The sequence below is a fragment of the Cnephaeus nilssonii genome (genome assembly GCF_951640355.1).
Source record: "Cnephaeus nilssonii genome assembly, chromosome: 11".
In the NCBI taxonomy this organism is placed as follows: Eukaryota; Metazoa; Chordata; class Mammalia; order Chiroptera; family Vespertilionidae; genus Cnephaeus; species Cnephaeus nilssonii.
Window position 1 is genome coordinate 92,318,328 of NC_137082.1, and position 20,689 is coordinate 92,339,016.

The 20,689-nt window shown below is 42.6% G+C and overlaps 1 protein-coding gene across 3 annotated transcripts in view; it reads right to left on the bottom strand.

The window, feature by feature from the left end:
* TAF4B (TATA-box binding protein associated factor 4b) overlaps positions 1–20,689 on the bottom strand; it is a 58,226-nt gene that overhangs the window by 36,217 nt on the left and 1,320 nt on the right. For 2 of the 3 annotated variants that reach the window (XM_079783594.1, XM_079783596.1), the window contains exons 2-9: positions 14,239–14,384; positions 13,137–13,244; positions 11,223–11,384; positions 11,013–11,135; positions 8,483–8,572; positions 6,899–7,513; positions 4,253–4,400; positions 3,544–3,649 (exon numbers count right to left, since the gene is read on the bottom strand). In XM_079783594.1, coding sequence (XP_079639720.1) covers positions 3,544–3,649; positions 4,253–4,400; positions 6,899–7,513; positions 8,483–8,572; positions 11,013–11,135; positions 11,223–11,384; positions 13,137–13,244; positions 14,239–14,384 — 1,498 coding nt within the window. The remainder of the gene's footprint in view (positions 1–3,543; positions 3,650–4,252; positions 4,401–6,898; positions 7,514–8,482; positions 8,573–11,012; positions 11,136–11,222; positions 11,385–13,136; positions 13,245–14,238; positions 14,385–20,689) is intronic. The other variant, XM_079783595.1, reaches the window with a different exon arrangement.

Genomic DNA, 20,689 nt, shown 5'->3' on the forward strand with positions numbered 1-20,689 from the left:
AAAATCACAAACCAAAAAATTTTCAGTTAAGCAAGTAGTTTTGAAAAAGTAGGCAGATATCACTGTTATTACACCTCCTCCAGTTAAGTCAAGACAAGATTTAACGCCACAAGAATACTTGCTTCTTACTAACAAGAGTCAACATTTCAACAATAACTGAAGTGATATTGATATTAAATATCCAAGGAAGCAAACTTAAATATAAAGATATCACTCTAAGCTGTGTATACAACCACATATGACTCAAATTACTGCAAAGCATTATATAATGGAAAACTGTAGCTTAGTGCAAAAATAGAAGATATCAAGGTTTAAACTGAACTCAGAAGGACCAGGCCACACGAAGACGGGGAGACAGAGTCCCGGGCCTATCAATCTCAAATATAGCAGGACACCACTAGTGTGAAGAACAGAGCGAATGAATGCAAACACGGAGCCCCAGCCCTGACGCCACGCGCCATCACACCACCACGGTCTCCCTACTTCCCCTTCACCTGACGAGACTCTCTTCTGTCCTGCTTATGCCACTGCTTTTAGTTTTTCTGTTATCTACAACCTCACTGGATTCTAACCTCTATACCTAGAATTCATAAAATAGCCAATTCTCCCCCAAATTAATCTGATCACGTCATCTCAATGCAAGATTTTCACAGAGCTGTCCTGTTTCTAAACTTCACGTGCAACAGAAAATAACAAGGAAAAACCAAGGTGTCTTTGATGAAAAAAGGGATGAAGCGAAAACACATGCTCTATCAGCTATAAAACAAATACTGAAGTGGTAATAATTGAAAATGCAAAAATATTAACATAGACATAAAACAAAAACATAGAACTAAAATGAAATTTTATAGATGTAGCCTTGTATACATGAGGATTTACTGTACGATAAAGGCTGCATTTCAAATTAGAAAGATAATGATGAATTCTTCTGTAACCACTTTTGAGATGAACAATCCAATTGGCAAAAAATTCTTAATTTCCCTCATCCAGAACAGGACCCTCTTATAAGCCAGTATTTGAATAGGATTCATAAGCTAAAGTCATTTTTTCTAGAAAGGATGTTTACATTTCAGAACATAAGCTGCAAAATGGCAAATGACTGAGTCAGTTACGAAGAATTTTTAGCATGAGACATTTACAAAGATAAGATAAAAAGGTATGTGTGCATATGTGAGGTGTGTGTGTGTGTACAGATATCTTGAAAAAAATATAGGATCACATCACCATGAGCTGTGGACAGGGAAGGATTTCTTAGAATAGGTGAAAGTCAAAAGCCATATAGGAATCCAATATTGTGACAAATCCAAACCTTCATATAACAAAATACACGAAAAACAGTGACAAGTTAAGCCAAAGAGTAAATATTTACAACATATACAACAAATAATTACACACTCACATATACATATAAACCTAAAAAACAGTAAGAACTCAGCAGATAAGTGAGCACAAGTAATATGCTAGAAATTTCCCAAAGAAAATACTAATGGTGACACTTTTGCCTCAGGCAGGCAGTGGACTAGATTTACTAAGGAGAAATTACATGACATTACAACTAGACCAGCATACGACATTTTCATTCCAGTGTCCTGTGCACAGAAGTTGTCAAAAGGTGTCAGTAAAAATAAGCCATTGCACGCTATAAAGGTAGAACTGCCTCGCAAAAACGCCCGTGGCCAGCACCAGCTCCTGGGCCTCCGTTCAAGGGGAGAAACTGTATCTAAGTCAGGTTCCCTAGAAGAGGCTCAAGTGGGCCCAAGTCAATAGTCAGCCCCGTTTGCTGAAGAAACAGCCACCAATCCTCCCTGCAGTAAAGCAAACTGGATTTGGGCCTCAGGGTCAATCTAATTTCATAGCCAATAAGGTTCTAAATTCAACAATTACATTTTACACTTCTCAAGGTCTTATTTGGTTCTTTTTCAAATGTTTGTATTCATTTCTTAATAGGTAATTATTACTTGCTCACTTTTGTGATTCCACATTTTATTTTTAACCATTTTAGGATAGTTTTTAATACTGAATATTTGATCATCCAATGTTGAAGTCACTGGAGTTCCAAAAGTGTTGCTCTTTCCCTGTAGTTTAAAGCAGGGTAACGCCCTAGCCAGTTTAGCTCAATGGGTAGAGCGTCGGCCTGCGGACTGAAGGGTCCCAGGTTTGATTCCAGCCAAGGGCACATGCCCGGGTTGCAGCTGTTATCTACAACCTCAGTCGGGGGTGTGCAGGAGGCAGCCAATCAATGATTCTCTCTCATCACTGATGTTTCTATCTCTCCCTCTCCCTTCCTCTCTGAAATCAATAAGAAATGTTTTTTTTTAAAAAAGGGTAACTTTTCTATACATGTTTTATCTGTGAAAGCGAACACACACATGGATAGCAGAAAACAACAGAAAGACATTTTTAAACTGCTGAAAAGAGAGAGAAAAAATGCAACCCAAAATTCTAATCTTACTCCTGATCATATCATCTACATAAATAACCTAAAATAATCTGACTTGGAGAGCAACTGGAACTGTCATTATTGCTGGTAGGAAGATAAAATGGTACGGTCTTTCTGGTAAACAGTTTGATAGTTTCTTAAATACAGATGCTCCTGGACTTAAGCCCCGGGAAGCTGAAAATATTTTAAGTCGTAAACGCATTTAAAACAGCGAACCTATTGAACCTACCAGCTAAGCCTCGGCACCTTACACATCCTCGGAACACTTACGTTAGCCTACAGCTGGGCAAAATCACCTCGCTGCCCTGCCCCGCGCCCTGCGAGTTGTAAGGCATTCTGCCGGCCCGGGAAACAGTAGCAAGTCAAGATCCGAAGTACTGTTTCTACTGAATGCATGCAGTTTTCAAGCCACCATAAAGTCAAAAAACCATTAAGTTGAATTGTAGTAAATCCAGAAATCCAGGACCTCTGGAGTTAGATACACACTTATGTAATGACCCAGCCATTATACTCCCACATATTTACTAGAGAGAAATGAGAAACTATGTTCATACAAAAATCTGTACGTAAATGTTTATAGTGGCTTCATATATAATTGTTAAAAACTGCAAACAACCCAATGTTCATCAACAAGGATTTACATTCATACAACAAATACTTCTCCCCAATGCAAAGAACAATTTTCTAATATTCATAATGACATAGGATATGAACTTCAAAAACATAGAGTGAAAAAATTCAGATGCAAAAGAGCAGATAATGTAATTTTTCATTTATGTGAAGTTTAAGAATAGACAAAAATGACCCATGGTGATAGATATAAAAATAGTGGCTGTAGGAGGCAGGGGATGGGATATTGATTTTAAAGCAGCATAAAAGCGTCTTGATCTGGATTATGATTACCCCAGTATATGTTTGTCAAAATTCATTAAGATGTACACTTAAAATCTGTGCACTTATTGGTTTATAAATTATACTCAAAGTTATGTTAGATTTTTAAAATGCATAAATATATATATTTATTAAAAGTACTGTTATCTCTTCTTTTTTTAAAATATTACTTCCTTAAACCAAATCAAGTTTCAACTATTTATGTTCTTTACCTCAAGGACGTCACTCCATTCTCCTTTATTTTATCTTTCAGAATAGAAGATACTTGAAGAGGCAGGATTTTATTTCCTGGCAGGGTAGTTTGCTTTAGAATGGGAGCTACAAAAACAAAGCAAGAAAAAAGTATGCTTTTAAATAGGCAATCACGCCACATGATGAAAAATTCAAAACAGCTTTTAATATCAAAGAATCATCAAAGAAAATCTCAAACTGCCCTAAAACTATGTTTAAATTCAAACATGACAATGAATTTATTCCCTGCACACAGAATCATTCACTAAAATCAAGACCTCCAGCCAGAATTACCAGCACTATAAAAATAGTATGCAGAAAAAGTGACAGAAACATGTTAATGATATATCATTTCTATGGAAGATTTTAAAAACAATAAAACCTCTAAATTTTATGCGCAAGACTAACAAAGAAAGAAGCACATCTTAAAAAGAAAAGGCTACAGAAAACTTTGTAAGTCAAAAAAGTACTTATTTACTACTGGACCGTTGTATCTGATTACAAATACTGTGAATAGTTGCTTCTTTTATTCTAAAACAACAAATACCCTTAGAAAGTGGCTCTGTGTGTACAAAGATGTACCACCGTTATCTTTCAGTCTTCTCTCTCAGGTCCCAACATAAAAGACCACATCTCTCGTCTCTTAATAGAACATGAAGAGAGAGTACAAAACCCCCTCCTGTTTCAAACCCAGTGTGGTGGGTCCGAGTCTGGCTGGAGGTGGCTGACCGGAAGCTACTGCAGTGGTCACTGGCATCTTCTTCTGAAGGGTCAGTGCTGGGGACGGGGGAAGCGTGCCCACTTGTTGTGAAAGGCCCCCTGCCGGCTGCGGGACTACCTGCAACAGCGAGAACCGTCATTACAGTCATGCAAGCCAACCTGCTTCCGCTGTAACTATAGGACAGCAACTGTGCTCGCCCAGCTGTCACTACACCTCGATCACAGCATAACAAGAATGCCTACTTAATCTTAATCTGTATGCAGCAAAATTACATTGTTCAAAACTGAAAAATATGACTATCTCACACATTATATTTCTTAGAGTGGAGCTCAAATTTACATTACATATTGCCCAATTTAAACCTCCATATGCGCCATATTTTCATTTTTTAACTTTTATCATGGAAAATTTCAAATATATACAAAGGCAGAAGAAACAATAAGATGAAACCACCTATGCCATTATTGCCCAGCTTCAATGATGATTAATTCTTTACCAACCTTGTTTCCTGTATATCTCCACCCACTTCACTACCACCCCCAATTATTTTAAAGCACCTCCAGATATAACTTTTTATCTACTAGAGGCCCAGTGCACGGATTCATGCACCAGTGGGGTCCCTCGGCCTGGCCTGCGGGATTGGGTCGAAACCGGCTCTCGGACATCCCCGGAGGAGTCCCAGATTGCAAGAGGGCGCAGGCCAGGCCAAGGGACCCCACTGGTGCATGATCGGGGCAGGGGAGAGATGCAGGGGAGGCTGGCCAGCTGAGGAGGGACAACTGGAGGGCTCCAGGACATGTATGGCCCATCTCACTCAGTCCCGATTGGCCGGACCCTCACAGCAAGCTAACCTACCAGTTGGAGCGTCTGCCCCCTGGTGGTCAGTGCACATCACAGCGAGCTGTTGAGTGACCTTAGCATATCATTAGCATATTACACTTTGATGCTTTGATTGGTTGAAGAGCCAACCAGTCGACCGGACACTTAGCATGTTAGGCTTTTATGATATAGGATAAGTATTTCAAAATACTAGTAGATCTCCAAAAGATAAAGACTTTTAATGGGACGTTTTTTAAAAATACCTGGAAAATGACAATGCTAAAGGCATCCTCCAAAAAAAACAGTTCAAGAAATCCAGAGGGTGAGTGTTGGGGACAAAGGAAGCAAAGTTAAGGTAATAGCAGGGCCTTATTTTTAGCTTCAAAGAAGGAAAAAAGTACAATAGCAGAAGTTCCTTTTTTTTTTTCCACCTCAAAGAAGAAAAACAGTCACCATGTATTTGAGCCAGCTACTGACAATGAACTATTTGTAAGTGCTTAAATTCGTTTTTGGCTAATATAAATGTGCCAGGAGACAGACTTCTGAACAGAATTTGGGAGTACAATTTATTCTGTATTTTAATTTTTTTTTGTAAATAAAATATAAAATCTAGTGTGCATCAATCACTAAATAAAAGTAACTCATAGGAAACTCAAAATAGGAACTAATGCCCCTAGAGAAGAAATACAAAATTGGAATAATTCAACTGCCATCATTCTGAGAATACTCTTGAAAGAGAAAAAAAAAAACACTCTTAAAAGCAATGATTTATTTTAGCAAGTTGAGATCATACTTATCCTATACCAGAGGCCCGGGGCATGAAATTCATGCACTGGAGGAGGGGGGTGTCCCTTAGCACGGCCTGCGCTCTCTCAGTCTGAGACCCCTCGGGGGACCCGATGCTGGTTGTAATACCTTGCGCAGAACCAGCTTGGGAAGGTGAGCCTCAGTGGAAACCTGCATCTGGTGCTGTGCATGGCCTGGCCTACAGACCAATCAGGGTCAAGTTCATGCCAGTGGCAGGAGGCAAAGGTGTCAGTTCAAATACATGTGTGTACACACACACACACACAGAATAAATGATGATATGGGATGTTTATATGTATCACCAAATTTGAGCTGGGACACACAATCTAGGGTCCCCATCATTGCTCATCATAACGACCATGAAACGGGGCAGCATGTGCAGCATTAGCATTCTCCTGCACATTTGTAAACAAAAGTAAAATCATGAGTGAAAATATGTAAGAGATTTATATATAGAGAGAGAGAGAGCAGGAGGAGCAGGAGGCAACCAATCAATGTGCCTCTCTCACATCGATGTCTCTCTCTCTTTCTCTCCCACAACCCCCCACTCTCTCTAAAAATCAACGGAAAAAATATCCTCAGGTGAGGATTAGAAAAAAACAAAAAACGAAGAGACTTTTCCTTAAGGGGTACACAGTATGTAGAGGTGCAATGTCATGATTTCCACCTCGCAAATGGTTCAGAAAAAAGTGTGTGTGTGTGTGTGTGTGTGTTTTGTAGTATGCCAGCAGAGTGTGTGTGTGTGTGTGTGTGTGTTTTGTAGTATGCCAGCAGAGTGTGTGTGTGTGTGTGTGTGTGTGTGTGTGTGTGTGTGTTTTGTAGTATGCCAGCAGAGCGAGGGAGAACAAGCAAATGCGGTCAAACAGTAACAACCGGTCAAACGTGGCCCAGGGGACACAGGGCTCACTGTAATTACTAGTCTTGCCAATTTTCTGAATGATTGAAATTTTCAAAATAAGGAAGTGAGGAAGGAAGGAAATGTTACTCACCAGCTGCTTGACTGTCACTGCCTGTGGGAGAGCAGCCGATTGGGAAAGGATGGGTCCCGGCTGTGCGAGCGTGATCTGGACCGGAGCGCCCACGACAGGCTTCTCACAGGTGGTCCCCGCACAAGTAACGACAGTTTTCACAGACACAGACGGAAGGCAAAGAGCGGGTGAAGTTTCTCCCAAAGTTACTGCTGGGAGGGCCAGCGTCATCCCTGCGCCAGAGACCACTGGCCTTTCCGGGGGCAGCGAGGCGGCTGTCACTGTGTTCGGTACAGACGGCACCAGCGGCTGTGGAGTCTGCAGCACACCAGGTCCCGCTGCTGCTCCTCCTGCCACAGCAGCTGGACCCACAGGATGCAGCGTCACCACCCCAGCTTTGGCCCCCCCTGGGCCAGCGAAGGAATTCAGACTTTGTACGGACACCGTTCTGGGTGTGGCTGCTCCAGAAACGCCGAGGGCCTTTCCAGCCGGGACCGAGGAGTCTGTGGCCGTCACCACAGCGGTCACCGGTGTGGAGCCGGCAGCAGCGCCGGCCGCCCCGGGGGTCTGCTGAACACACTGCTGGATGAAGCTCTGGGAGCTGGGCAGCAGCTGTCGCAAGGCACTCACACTTTTCTAGACGCAGGGAGGGAACACCAATCACTAAGGAGACCAGTGACAGTGAAACAAAAACACTTTGCATTTCATGTCTTTACAACATAAAATAATCCAGAAGTCCATCAACTTTTCAGTTGAGGAAATCTGACATCACTAATGTATGTCTGTCAATATCCAAGATTCAATTTATTTCAAACGAAAAGTGCTTTATTTTTCAATATGAAATGATTATCTCTCAGTCTTAAACTTGTGAATACTGAACATCAATTTTTATTCTGCCAAACCAGGCTCTTATTGTCAAAGTTACTGTTCTCCGTCAAAACTGTTTAATTCAATACATCTTAGAGAAGACTATGCCTACTAACAAAATAAATTAATTTTTAAAACAGCCTCTCCAGCCCAGCCGGCATGGCTCAGTGGTTGAGCATTGACCTATGACCAAAAGGTCATGATTCAGTGGTTGAGCACTGACCTATGACCAAAAGGTCATGGTTCAATTCCTGGTCAGGGCACATGCCTGGGTTGCAGACTCGAAAAGCAGCCAATCAGTGATCCTCTCTCATCATTGACGTTTCTATCTCTCTCTCCCTCTCCCCTCCTCTCTGAAATTAAAAAGAAAAAAAAAAAAAAAGAAGCCTTTTCCCCTAAATTTGGCATTATGCTGTTAATTTCTAAGGGAATGTGAGTCATTAGGACAGAGCAGAAGGCCCTATTTTTTTAAATGTCAAGAAAGTTGCACATACAGGCATTAAAATAACCTATCAGGTTATCTTCATGACTGAGATGTTACTTGTTTTCCCAGTGTGTTCCGAGCCAAAGAATGTGAACTAGCAACGTGAGGTACAGGTTACAACACTGAGAGGCCTCTCCTACATTGCTAGTTACCTTCGCCTTCAGCTGATAGCAAGCTGAAATATCCGGGTTTTAAATTACGTTAAAAGTAATCTAATACCAAGAATTTTTTCAAAGTAATAAATAGGTAACTACCTTAAGAAAAGGGACTAGGTGAGGCTGGGGTGAAGACTTGAGTTCAACATACAGTTGTCTAGTAAATTCCTCCGCTTCGATTTCTGCATCCTGAGGACAAGGGAAAGAAAGACACTTTTAGGTCTACAAATATTTTAAAGCAGAAACAACGTGTAATTCATGATTGTAAACATAAGCTCTGAACAGTGACAAGTCCATCACTCAACGGAGGCCTTTTTTTCATGTCCCTTGTGAAATGAATAAGCGTCATGGAGATGTCTGTTCATGCAGGGATGATCCCAGTAAGCAAAACCAGAGTAGGGACGGCAGGTTTTTCGTTTTGGTTTTTCAATTTTGAAATTACCTTCATCAGGATACACCGTTTTTAGAATGCGGGGAGGCTGTAATAACAGATGTACATTGTTCCGAAGGACTTCGGAAGCCTTCCATACTGCCCCACATGCTAAGCATTTCAGGGCTATAAGGTCTAAATTGTTTCCATATTAATACTAAAAAGGTGTTTTTGGCCCTTTTCACTGTGCTGAGATTTGCACTGATAGTATAGAAGCATCAGTAGGTAAAATTGCTGGCAAGAAAGGCAATGGCCACAAATTGAAAGAGGTGTCATCATATTCTATATCACGAGGTACTTGGGGTAAAAAAAAAAAGAGCCAGTTTCCTTTTTAAATGTCCTCAATGAAGCAGTAAAAGTTCATGTGACTAAGTATCAACCCTTCAGGAGGCATCTTTTCCACACTGTGTGCTAAGAAACGGGAGCCACACACAACCTTTCTGCTCCGGACCAGACCAAGACGCTCAGGGAAGAGCAGCTCGTGGCGGAGACGCTGAGGGAGCCAGCACCCAGTACGACACCCTCCATCACGGCAAGGGAACCGACCAGGTGCCTGATCTTGAGTGGACGTCGACTCCTGTTTATGGACATCGAAGACTCCTCGAGGGTGAGAAGCCACTGACACCAGAGACAGACAGCTATCCCAAGACACCGACCAAGCTTGTCTAGTTCTGGACTGAGACCGAACTCGGAATCCATTTTGTTTTACTGTTTTTCACTAAAATGCTAATGATATTAGTCATAATAATTGTTATACTTGTTCTTTGGGTTTTTCTATATAGTCCAACTATTTCTGACTATTGGACGTGTATACTGTTAATACTCTTCTCGTGGTTTATGTAAATGTTATACTAGACGCCATATACAGAAAAATAAAACAGAAGGTAAAAAACTCAAATCATGATAGTTCATAGGATAAAAATGATCTAAGACTATTTTTCACAATGAAGGTCATAACTTTCCATTAACCTTCCATTAACCTGCTCTTCCCTTTTTGGGAAAAATACCACCTCACTCAGATCCTATGGCTACGGTATTGCCCCATCCCCAATGGTCAACAAGTCAACACTGACACTGAGACTTCCCCAGAATGAGGCTTCCAAAAGCTGGAGACCACACTCTCCGACTAAAATTTTGGTCTTCAATGCACCCTTCCAATTGATTTATGATCAAAAAGGGGAACTACGGACAAAAAGAGGGGTGTTCTATGGAAAGTTAGTAACCTCACAGGGTGACCTGATCATAAATTCCTAACTGGGCAGCTCATGGGCAGTCATGCCCCAGGCCTGAGCTTTAGTGGGAAGCTGAAGCCAGCTCTGTCCATTGCTCTTGTGCTTTTATATAACCAACCTTTGAAATGGCAGAGATAAAAACCCAGAAAGGGGGTATTAACCCTCAAAAGAGCACATAATCTTGTTAACTATCCTGTAATCCAACTCCTGCCTTGATTTTCCCCACTTCCATGTAATCTTCCTTATGTTCCCGCCTTAATTTCAAATGCATACACAAAGATGCAAAACTGTTATTCTCCAGAGCATTTGGAATCTTGCTTTTCAGTACACATATGTCATCAGTTTGGTTCAAATAAACTCTTATAAAAATAGAAATCCAAAATTATATTTGTTACATCCTCAGCATATTTCTTAAACATTTAATATGCAGTATTTGCTAATTTCCACATTCATCCACTTTTTAACATATCTAAGCATTTTACCTGAAAGAGGATAGAAGAAACCATTTGGTAGCTAAAAGACATGGCATCTTGGCACTTACATAAACCTCAACGATCATCACGTCTACGCTGCTCATCTCAGAGAAGGAAGCTGAGGCGTAAGGAAGTTAATGTATTTCCATGGGTCCAAAAGTTTGTTGTTTGGATATACAGAACTGAATTTTATCATTTAATAGTCCAGCTTTTGGTATTTACAGTTCTAATAACTTTTTATTTGACAAACAATCAACCTTCTCTCCAAGACCCCTTTTGGCTAAGGGCAGAAGACTGACACGGAGAAAGGAATGTATACTACCCAGATTGGCTTGTCTGAGACTTATAATCATCACAAAGCTTTCAAGCAGCAAAAGCAAAGTTTATTTAAAAATCCATTTAAAATAAACCTCATTTAAAAATAGTCATTTCCCATTTAAAAGACGTTCTATGGATTCTTACAGCGCTTGCAAGGTTTCATCTCACTAACTTACCAAAAGTTGTCCCACCAGCTTCTTGACATTCTGCCCCATTTCTGGGGACTGTGATCCACTACATGCTAGTTTTATTAACATCGCAAGGAAGTTCTTACATTTCTTCACATTTTCTAGCATCGCCTAAATACAGAAACATAAACAAGCACTCATAATAGAGTTAACGTTTTTTGAAGAGCTGTATTTCTGGAAGGTGCAGGGAGAGCTCACCGGAGTAAGACTGGTCTGAGCAGCTGCTGAGTTCCCTGCGTTGAGGGTGGGCTCGCTAGAGAGTGCGTGTGATGCTCCCAAACTTGAAGGCTTCAGGGTGGTTACAGTATTCGACGGCTTCACCGGAGTGACTGTGACAACACTGGATGGCACCGCCACAGACTGCAATGAAAAGGAGCATATATTTAGATATGTATTACTATGACAGGTATCATAGTGGCACCTCATTTCACTTACCAGACTATGCAGGTGGACTTGAAATCTTTGCTTTTATTTTATGTTATGTAATAGCTACAAAAGCTCTGGACTCTAGCAGATCTGGGATTCAGTCTCACCTACCTACCTTCTTTTCATTGACACCTACTGAGTGTTGACCTCAGGCAAGTTACTTACTCCTGCTAACCCTCTGATTCCTGTCTATAAAAACACAGGAATAGCAATGGTACTACTACTTTCGGGTTCTTTGTGAAATACAGTGCCAAGCACAAAGTCCTCACAAAATATTAATACGTCTCTAAAAAGGATTGGAAATAGTAAGCCTTTATATAGAAATATAGAATTTCCTGTTCTGTAATTCTCTGCTTTTTCATAAGTAAAAAGCAGAGAGATTTACTGGCCATTTTATCCTATATAATAAAATCCTAATATGCAAATCGATCAAACGATGGAATGGCCAGCAGGGGGCAGACGCTCAATGCAGGCGGTGCCAGGCTGCTAGCCAAGGCAGGTGCCAGCGGGGGCCCGCCCGATTGCCCCACCCGCCAGGGGCCCCACAGATGGCCCTGATCACCAGCCAGGCCTAGGGGCCCCACCCTATACATTGGGAACAGTCTCTTAGATTTAAAAATTAAAACCTGGCAAGGCTCCTCTAACACTGAAAAAACAGGATGATGCTGCGATGACATGCATGGACTCTGGCTTACACTTTTGTGGTCAGCCCTGATTCTGACACTTATAACTGTGTGACAAAGCCAATTACTTAACTTCTCTCTGCTTCAGTTTTCCACCCATAAGATGGGGAAATGGTACTACTGCCTCAGAAGGATCATGTCATGTACTACTTTTTATAGTCAGGGCAAAACAATGTAGCTGCCCATACAACAGCAAGATGCCTTTCACCTGCATGGAAAGTATGGTCACTGGTGCATGCAGCGTCCGGGATTGCCAGAGAAATGTCTGACTGCCAGTTTAGGCCCGACATCCCCCAGGGGTCCCAGATTGTGAGAGGACGCAGGCCGGGCTGAGGCGACACCCCCCCACCCCCGCCCAAATTCATGCACCAGGCCTCTTGCTGATAAGCTGTTTTCATGTAGACCATACGAGTAACTAATTGATATCTTATTTTCACATTGAAAAGAATTTCAGTTGCTTCTTCTACCCTGCACTGAAATGAGCTGTGATTATAGCACCACCTGCAGGATAAACAGTTTCATACAAGAAATCAAAGTCAGGTAGTAATTTAGAAAACCATATTGAGATCAAGCAACAAGCTTATTTTAAGGACAGACACTAAAAGTGACAGAATATGAGTAAAGTTTGAGGGTAGAGAGAGAATAATATTTACAATTCACACATAAAACTGAACACTGCACCATAATTCTAATTTAAATGCTTGTATTCTATAGGCATACAGCACCTGCTTCTGGACACTTGGGAGACATGGCAATTTGATGCATTTGTGTTAATTTAAAATACTCAAGTAAAGTTGATATTCCACGAATCTACACCATGTTTATCTTGTGTTTCTCATACCTCCAACAGTTACCAGTTTGATACGTGTCATCACATATCACTGAATTGCTCTCTTCAATGTCACATAGTCAGCAACTTACACATCTGGCAGAAAACAGCTAAATAATAAAGAAATATGGAAGAATAACCAGGCACACATGGCCACACGTCTGTCACACGTACTTGTACTAAGGAAGGCTTTGTAACAGTGGTTACCACAGTAGCTCCCATCTGTGCCAGTTGTTTAACAGGTGCCACGGCCACTTTCTTGATTAACTGTGAATTAGAATTCTGGGGGTTGGAGAGATAATACAGAGTCATCAGCATTAGTAATTTAAAATCAACCAGTACTGGGGTAAACATTAAAACACTTTACCATAGCAAATTTCTGGGTTATACCTGGCTTTCTAACCTTATCAATGTTATGCACATTCTCTACTATGAAACTAACTGGTCAATCGACCAGTTGATATTTCATATACCTAAGGAGGCAAGTGATTTAACAAATAAGTATCAAATTATTTCAGGATAAATTTCCAAACTCAACTGTATGGCGCATATAGAAAACATGAATTCTTATTTGCTATCAATGATAGAAAAAAATCTGCTAATCTATCTTCTCAACCCACTGCAGTTAGATACAGCAAACCAGAGAGGGAAGGAGTAGCTATCACTGACAGATACAGTAACAGAGAAAACAACTGGCTGAAAAACCAGAATCAAATTAGAAGAGTACAAAATGGGGGTGGGGAGATTTAACCTGGCAGAGAATGCTAGTACCACAGAGAACAGTGCAATCTTTCTTTAGGATGAGCCTGACTCATCAAGAAAATGCTATACTATATTCAGCACTTTCGATTTAATCAAAGAAAGGTGCCCATAAGTATGTGTATATATATATTTTAACTCAGGCACACAAAATAAGCTTCAGGTACATGAAATGACCATCATGTATGTAAAATAAGTCAGTTCTGTACAACGCCAAGTTGATAAAATACTACATTAGAGTTCTGAATTTCTTAAAGGTAATTTCTATAAGCTATGGATAAAAGTGAATACTATAGTCTTAATATTTTGCTATAAATTAAAATTGAAGCAGAATGGCTTTCTTTCTATTTAAAGATACAAATAGCCCTTTGAACATTCCCTTAAAGACTACAAAATCTTTGAGTATGAAGACTCAATTTTTATTGTTTTAGCAATCAGCAAATGACAAAATCAAGTATCCTGATAAATTAAAGAAAATGGGGGGGGGGGGGGTAAAAAAAAAGTGAAGGTATGTTACCGGCATTGCACAGATTTTGACTGTTTGAGGATTTGTTGGAAGAGCCGGCCTTGAAATTATGGTTCTTGTAGTCTCGGCTCTTGTTACAGGTTGCTGAGGAGATACCAACATCAACTGACCACTGTTACTTTTGATCAAAACTGTTCCTATATTGAAAAATAAAAATAAAATTGACGTAGCTGATAAGTGAAGCATAATCATCAGATATTTCTTCTCCTATTTCTTCCAATCATGTAAATGGTCTGAAAAAGCGATTAGTACATACTGAATTCTATATATATATAAAAACCTAAGCAACCAAAATGCCAAACGATCAGAACAACCGGGACAACCGGTCGCTATGACACGCACTGACCACCAGTGGGCAGATGCTCAACGCAGGAGCTGCCCCATGGACAGTACGCTCCCACAGCCAGCCTCCTGTAGCCGGCAAAAATCCCCTGCCCCCCACCCCCCCGCACCCCACGCCCAGCAGCAGTAAGGCCCCAGCCGGCAGCCCAAAGGCCCCTATCGGCCCTGATTGCTGGCCAGGCCTAGGGAACCCACCAGTGCATGAATTTCGTGCACTGGGCCTCTAGTTATCATATATACTATAAAAATGTTGTTAATCAAACCTACTTAAAAGTCTAAGTATATGGCTGAAACCTTTCTGGAGGAGGCAAAATACTTTTTTCTTCATGACATGAAACTATTTATAAAGCTACAGTGAGTAAGATGCCATGAGTAAGAAGGCATGGTAAGACTATACAAACTGACCAACGGAACAAAACAGAGAAGCCCAAAATAGACTCATACAGACATGTAATATTGAACTTTCCTAAGAGGCCCTGCAGATCAGTGAGGAAGAGAGACCGACTATGCAATAAACAGGACTAGGTCCATGCATTATCTACATGGAAAAGATGGAAAGCTTCACACCATCCACAAAAACCACTCAGATACAAGGGTAAAAAAGTAAAACCTTTTAAACTCTTAATGTAGAAAATTATCATTCTTAACTTGGAATAAGAATTTCTTAACTATATAATGTTGGATACATTTGACTATATCAAAAGAGCTTTTGTTTAGCAAAAGACCACCAGGTAAAAAGACAAACCACAAGATGAGAGAAATTTTTAGTTCACATATACTAAAAGGACAAATGTCCAAAATGAACAATAGGAACAGATGCCAATGACAGGGAAAGGTAGATTAAGACACAGTGATATATCAACTTATATTTACCAGATCGGCAAAAATTACGAAGTCTTGAAAAGCATTTGCTCATTTCATGTCTCTGTGTCACATTTTGGTAATTCTCATGATATTTCAAATTTTTTCATGATTATTATATTTATTATGATGATCTGTGATCAGCAATCTTTAATTTTCCTGAAATTGTTTTGGGGTACCACAAACAATGTCCATGTAAGATAGCAAACGTAATAAATGCCATGTGTTCTAACTACTCCACTAACCGGCAAGCAATTTCCCCCATCTCTATCCCTTTCCCCAAGACACACCAATACTGAAATTAAGTTAGTAATATTAACCCTACAATGGTCTCTCACTGTTCAAGTGAAAGGATGAGTCCCTCACCTCTCACTTTAAATCAAAAGCTAGAAATGGAGTGAGAAAAGCACATCAAAAGCTGAGACAAGCTGAAAATTAGGCTTCCTGCACCAAACAGTTAATAATGCAAAGGAAAAGTTCTTGAAGAAAATAAAAATATTACTCCTCCAGCGAACACATGAATCATGAGAACGGAGGACAGCCTTATCACCGACATGGAAAACGTTTTAGTGGTCTGAGGATTAGGTCAAACCAGTCACAGCACTCTCTTAAGCCGGAGCCTCATCCAGAGTACGGCCCTAACCCTCTCAATTCCACGAAGGCTGGGAGAAGTGAGGAAGCTGCAGAAGAAAAGTCTGAAGCTAGCGGAGGGGGGTTCCTGAGGTTTAAAAAAAGGAGCGGTCTCGGTAACATAAACGGAGAAGAGGTCTAGCTAAGACAATTAATGAAGGTGGTTCAGGTGACACAGGTTTGCAATGTCGATAAAACGGCCTTGCTTTGAAAGAAGGTGCCATCTAGGACTTTCACAGCTAGAGAGAAGTTAATGCCTGGTTTCAAATCTTCAAAGGACAGGCTGACTCCCTTCTTAGGGGCGAACGCAGAGAGTGACTTTAAGTTGAAGCCAATACCCCTCATTTACCATTCCAAAAAACCTAGGGCCCTTAAGAATTATGCTAAATCCTCTCTGCCAGAACAAAAAGCCTGGATGACAGCACAAGTGTTTAAACATGTTTACTGAATACATCGAACCAACTCTTGAAACCTACTTCTCAGAAAAGACTCCTTTCAAAAGAATTACTGCTCACTGACAACGCTCCTGGTCACCCGAGAGCACTGGTGGAGATGCACAATGAGATTAATGTTTTTGTGCCTGCTAACCCAACATCCCTCTGAAGCCCATGGTCAAGGAGTAATCTCACCTTTCAAGTCTTATTATCTACACTAATAAAAGAGCAACATGCTAATTGACCATACCTTCATGATGCCCACCAGCCAATCAGGAGTATGCAAATAAACCCAACAAGGATGGCAGGTTAATTTGCATACACAGGCACCAAGTGGGACACTTGCGACGTCGCCATAGCGACGACACAGGCGTTCTGCACCACCCCAGGCACTCCTGGCCTCTGGGCAGCGTGGGCAGGCAGAAAGGCGGCTCTGGGCCGGAGCAAAAAGGCAGCTCCGGCCAGAGCGAAGGCGGTGCTGGCAGCCAGGGGAAGGAAGGCCCATTCTTGCAGGAATCTTCGTGCATCGGGCCTCTAGTTTAATAATAAAAGGGTAATATGCAAATGGACCAAACAGCGGAACGACTGGTCGCTATGATGCACACTGACCACCGGGGCAGACGCTCAACACTCGGCCACAAGCCGGGCTGACTGCTGGCAAGCGCAGCAGTGGTGGCAGGCGCCTCTCCGGCCTCCACGGCAGCGCTAAGGATGTCAGTCAGACATCCCCCAAGGGCTCCCGACTGCTAAAGGGCGCAGGCCAGGCTGAGGGACCGCCTCCCTCCCAGTGCACCAATGTTGTGCACCAAGCCTCTAGTTATTTAATAAAGAAATCTCTTTTGTACAGCTATAGCTGCCATAGATAGTGATTCCTCTGATGGACCTGGGCAAAGTAAATTGAAAATCTTCTGGAAAGGATTCCCCACCAACAACACTCTCCCTCAACCCCCTCACCAGAGCTGTCTACGCATTCTCTAGGAGTCTGTCTCAATTTTGATTGTTAGTTCAATTAGAGTCCACACATGAGTAAAATCCTATGGTATTTGTCTCTCTCCGACTAGCTTATTTCACTTAGCATAATGTTCTCCATGTCCAGCCATGCTTTCACAAAGGGTACGATTTTCTTCCTTTTTATGGCCAGTAGTATTCCATTGTGTAAATGTACCACAGTTATTTTATCCACTCATATACTGATGGACACTTTGGCTGCTTCCAATCTTGGCTACTGTAAGTAACAGTCTCAATGTGGCCTCCTCTGTAAGTCCTTGGTTACAAGGCTTCTCTCCAGCTGCTCTTCAGATGGTTATTCAGGATGATTTTTCTATACTTTAGTTGTAATTCAGGTTTGGTCCTGGGAGAAGGTGAGTGTAGCTTCCATCTAATCTGCTGCCATCTTGGATCTTCCCATATTTACATATTATTTAAACCAGTTCTGATCATAGAGGAAATTGTGAAGTAAAGAGAAATCAAATACTTAAAGTATATCATCAAATCACGCTTCTCGAATGTCGCCCATCTCCAACAATTCAGTTCTCAACCAAGTTATTCACAGAAAAAATGTGTCAGTTGTCAACCAAAACTTCAGTGTTCAACCAGACAACCCTTTCATGCTGATACCTCAGCATGACAAAAAGCCTCTCTCAGGCAACAAAGGAGAAAATGCTTTTGTTGCTGGCGAAATCAGAGAGTAGCGCAATTTTAAAACATAAAGAGGCAATTAAGAGGGCTAATGCTGCTGAGGGTGTGAAGATGCTCACCAAACACAATCACAGGCAGCGGAACAGGGAGAAAACTGTTGTTGGCTGGTTGGATAAACTGAAAGCAGTTCAGCCAATGCTATCGGTGGTAGCATTTCAGAGGCAGTGATAAATGAAATATTTGTTTAAGGCTAGTGGGGGTTAGTTTGATAAATTTAACAAGTGTTTATTGATAGATTAAACAGCACATTAGATATGTACATGTATGTGAGAAAGGTTAAAACGGAATCATTATGGGGGTCTGGGATAGATTAATTTAATTTACATTATTTCTAATGAGAAAAGAAATGATTCGGTCTTCAAACAAATCGCCTTCTGGAACAAATCAAGTTCAAGAACCCAGGTTCCACTACCATGTATACTATCCTTAAAGTATAAGACTTCTATATAATTAAGAAAATCATCCTTGAGTAATCAATTGCTAATGCTCAGTATGTAAAAGAAATGGTACAAGAATCATAACCTTGCAAAAACATTAGTGTTTCCATTTCATTCTTCAACTCCCGGTTACCTTATTCTGCACGGATGAGAACACAATGCTCTCCTGCCACATGAGCAAGAATTCCCACAAGCTGCTCCTCAGAAGCACGCCCCCCTCGGGAACGGAACACCACGACAGGCAACTATCTCCTCTCCTGCGAGCGTTTCTTCAGGGCCACCGCGTGAAATGTGTTGGTGCCACATACGCAGGCTGCGGCCCTGGTTTGCTGCTATCTAGCGCTGGCAAGTTTCAGTCTGCTTTCTGTGCATAAGAAGATTAGGCTCTAAAACTCTATAAATCACCTTTGTCACTGATACCCAATGAGACATAACTGTACACACACCAAGTGGCAAGCACAGTGCTGTGGAAAGAGGACAGCAAAACAGAGCTGGATTCAGATTCCCTGACACCTATGAGTTTAGCATGGGGCACATTACCCTTAGAGAATGGTTATTTGCTACCTATTATGAACAACAAACAAAAGAATACAAATGCATAAAAAGTGCCCAGCCCTCCATAGGTGATCAGTACACTCTCAATAAGGGATCAGTTCCCACTTATCAGCACGTCTTCACTCTTGAAAGTTCTCCCATTTTAACCCTCTTTTTGATTGCTTATAAACAAACTTCACTGACTACACGGCCGTTTAGTTTCAGGAGGAGATGTCATTCAAACACATTCAGAACTCCTTCAAGAGAATGCACGCAGGGTAACTTAGAACCAGAAGGAAATGTACCCAGCGATGCACACAGCTGAACAAGCGTATGCACCCGTGTCCCATACAGAACTGAAACAGAACTTGATCGGAGGTGACCAAACAGAACATCAGCTACAAAAGAGACCCCATCATTTCGCTATGACCCATCTGACAGGCCACGGTGGTGAAGAAGTCCAAGCATTTGATTGAAAAGATTTCAATCAAATGCTTGGACTTCTTCACCACCGTGGCCTGTCAGAGTTCCAATGCTGCTGAGCAAAATTAACAGAAGAGTCCGCTCCGAAGAATGTGCAATGAGCTTCCCCACCCCGCAGTTCCAAGAGATTTTCAGGTGAGGAAAGCGAGTCAACACTCCAACATCCTTTATCGAACTTGTAACAGGAAGTGATCGGAGCACAGCCTCTGCATAGACCATGGGGAGCAGGCCCTGGGTCAGAGCGGGCTCAGGCCCCTAACCGGAGCACGCACGCCCCAGACCTCAGCGCGGGTTCTCACCGCACCATCCACTCCGGGCGCCGGAAGCAGTCAGCGCGCTGACGTTGAACTGTGTGGCTTCCATGTAAAACCCTCTTCCTTCCTAACACCAGGGAACTTTCCAATGCTCGCCCCGTCACCCCGGCATGTGTGGGTAGGTCAACTGGCCCTTTCTGCACTTGAACAGACTCAGCCCTGCCCGGGCGGGAGCAGGCCTCGGCCCGGAACACGCTGCCCGCTTTCACCGGGGCGCTCGGGTGAGAAAAGCTCCCGTGACGGGGAACCTGCGCGGGGAGGACTCCGAAGACGGGTCCTCTCGGCGGGGCTTTCCGTCAGCTGCCCTCGAGGAGGCGCCATCCGGGGCCCTGACGTCCCTGTCCCCGCGGCCGGGCGACGGCCACCCCGCCGGGCACCCACCTACCCACCTACCTGGGGGCAGCGGCCACCCCGCAGGGCACCCACCCACCCACCCACCTGGGGCAGCGGCCACCCCGCAGGGCACCCACCCACCCACCCACCTGGGGCAGCGGCCACCCCGCAGGGCACCCACCCACCTGGGGCAGCGGCCACCCCGCAGGGCACCCACCCACCCACCCACCTGGAGCAGCGGCCACCCCGCAGGGCACCCACCCACCCACCGGGGGCAGCGGCCACCCCGCAGGGCACCCACCCACCCACCTGGGGGCAGCGGCCACCCCGCAGGGCACCCACCCACCCACCTGGGGCAGCGGCCACCCCGCAGGGC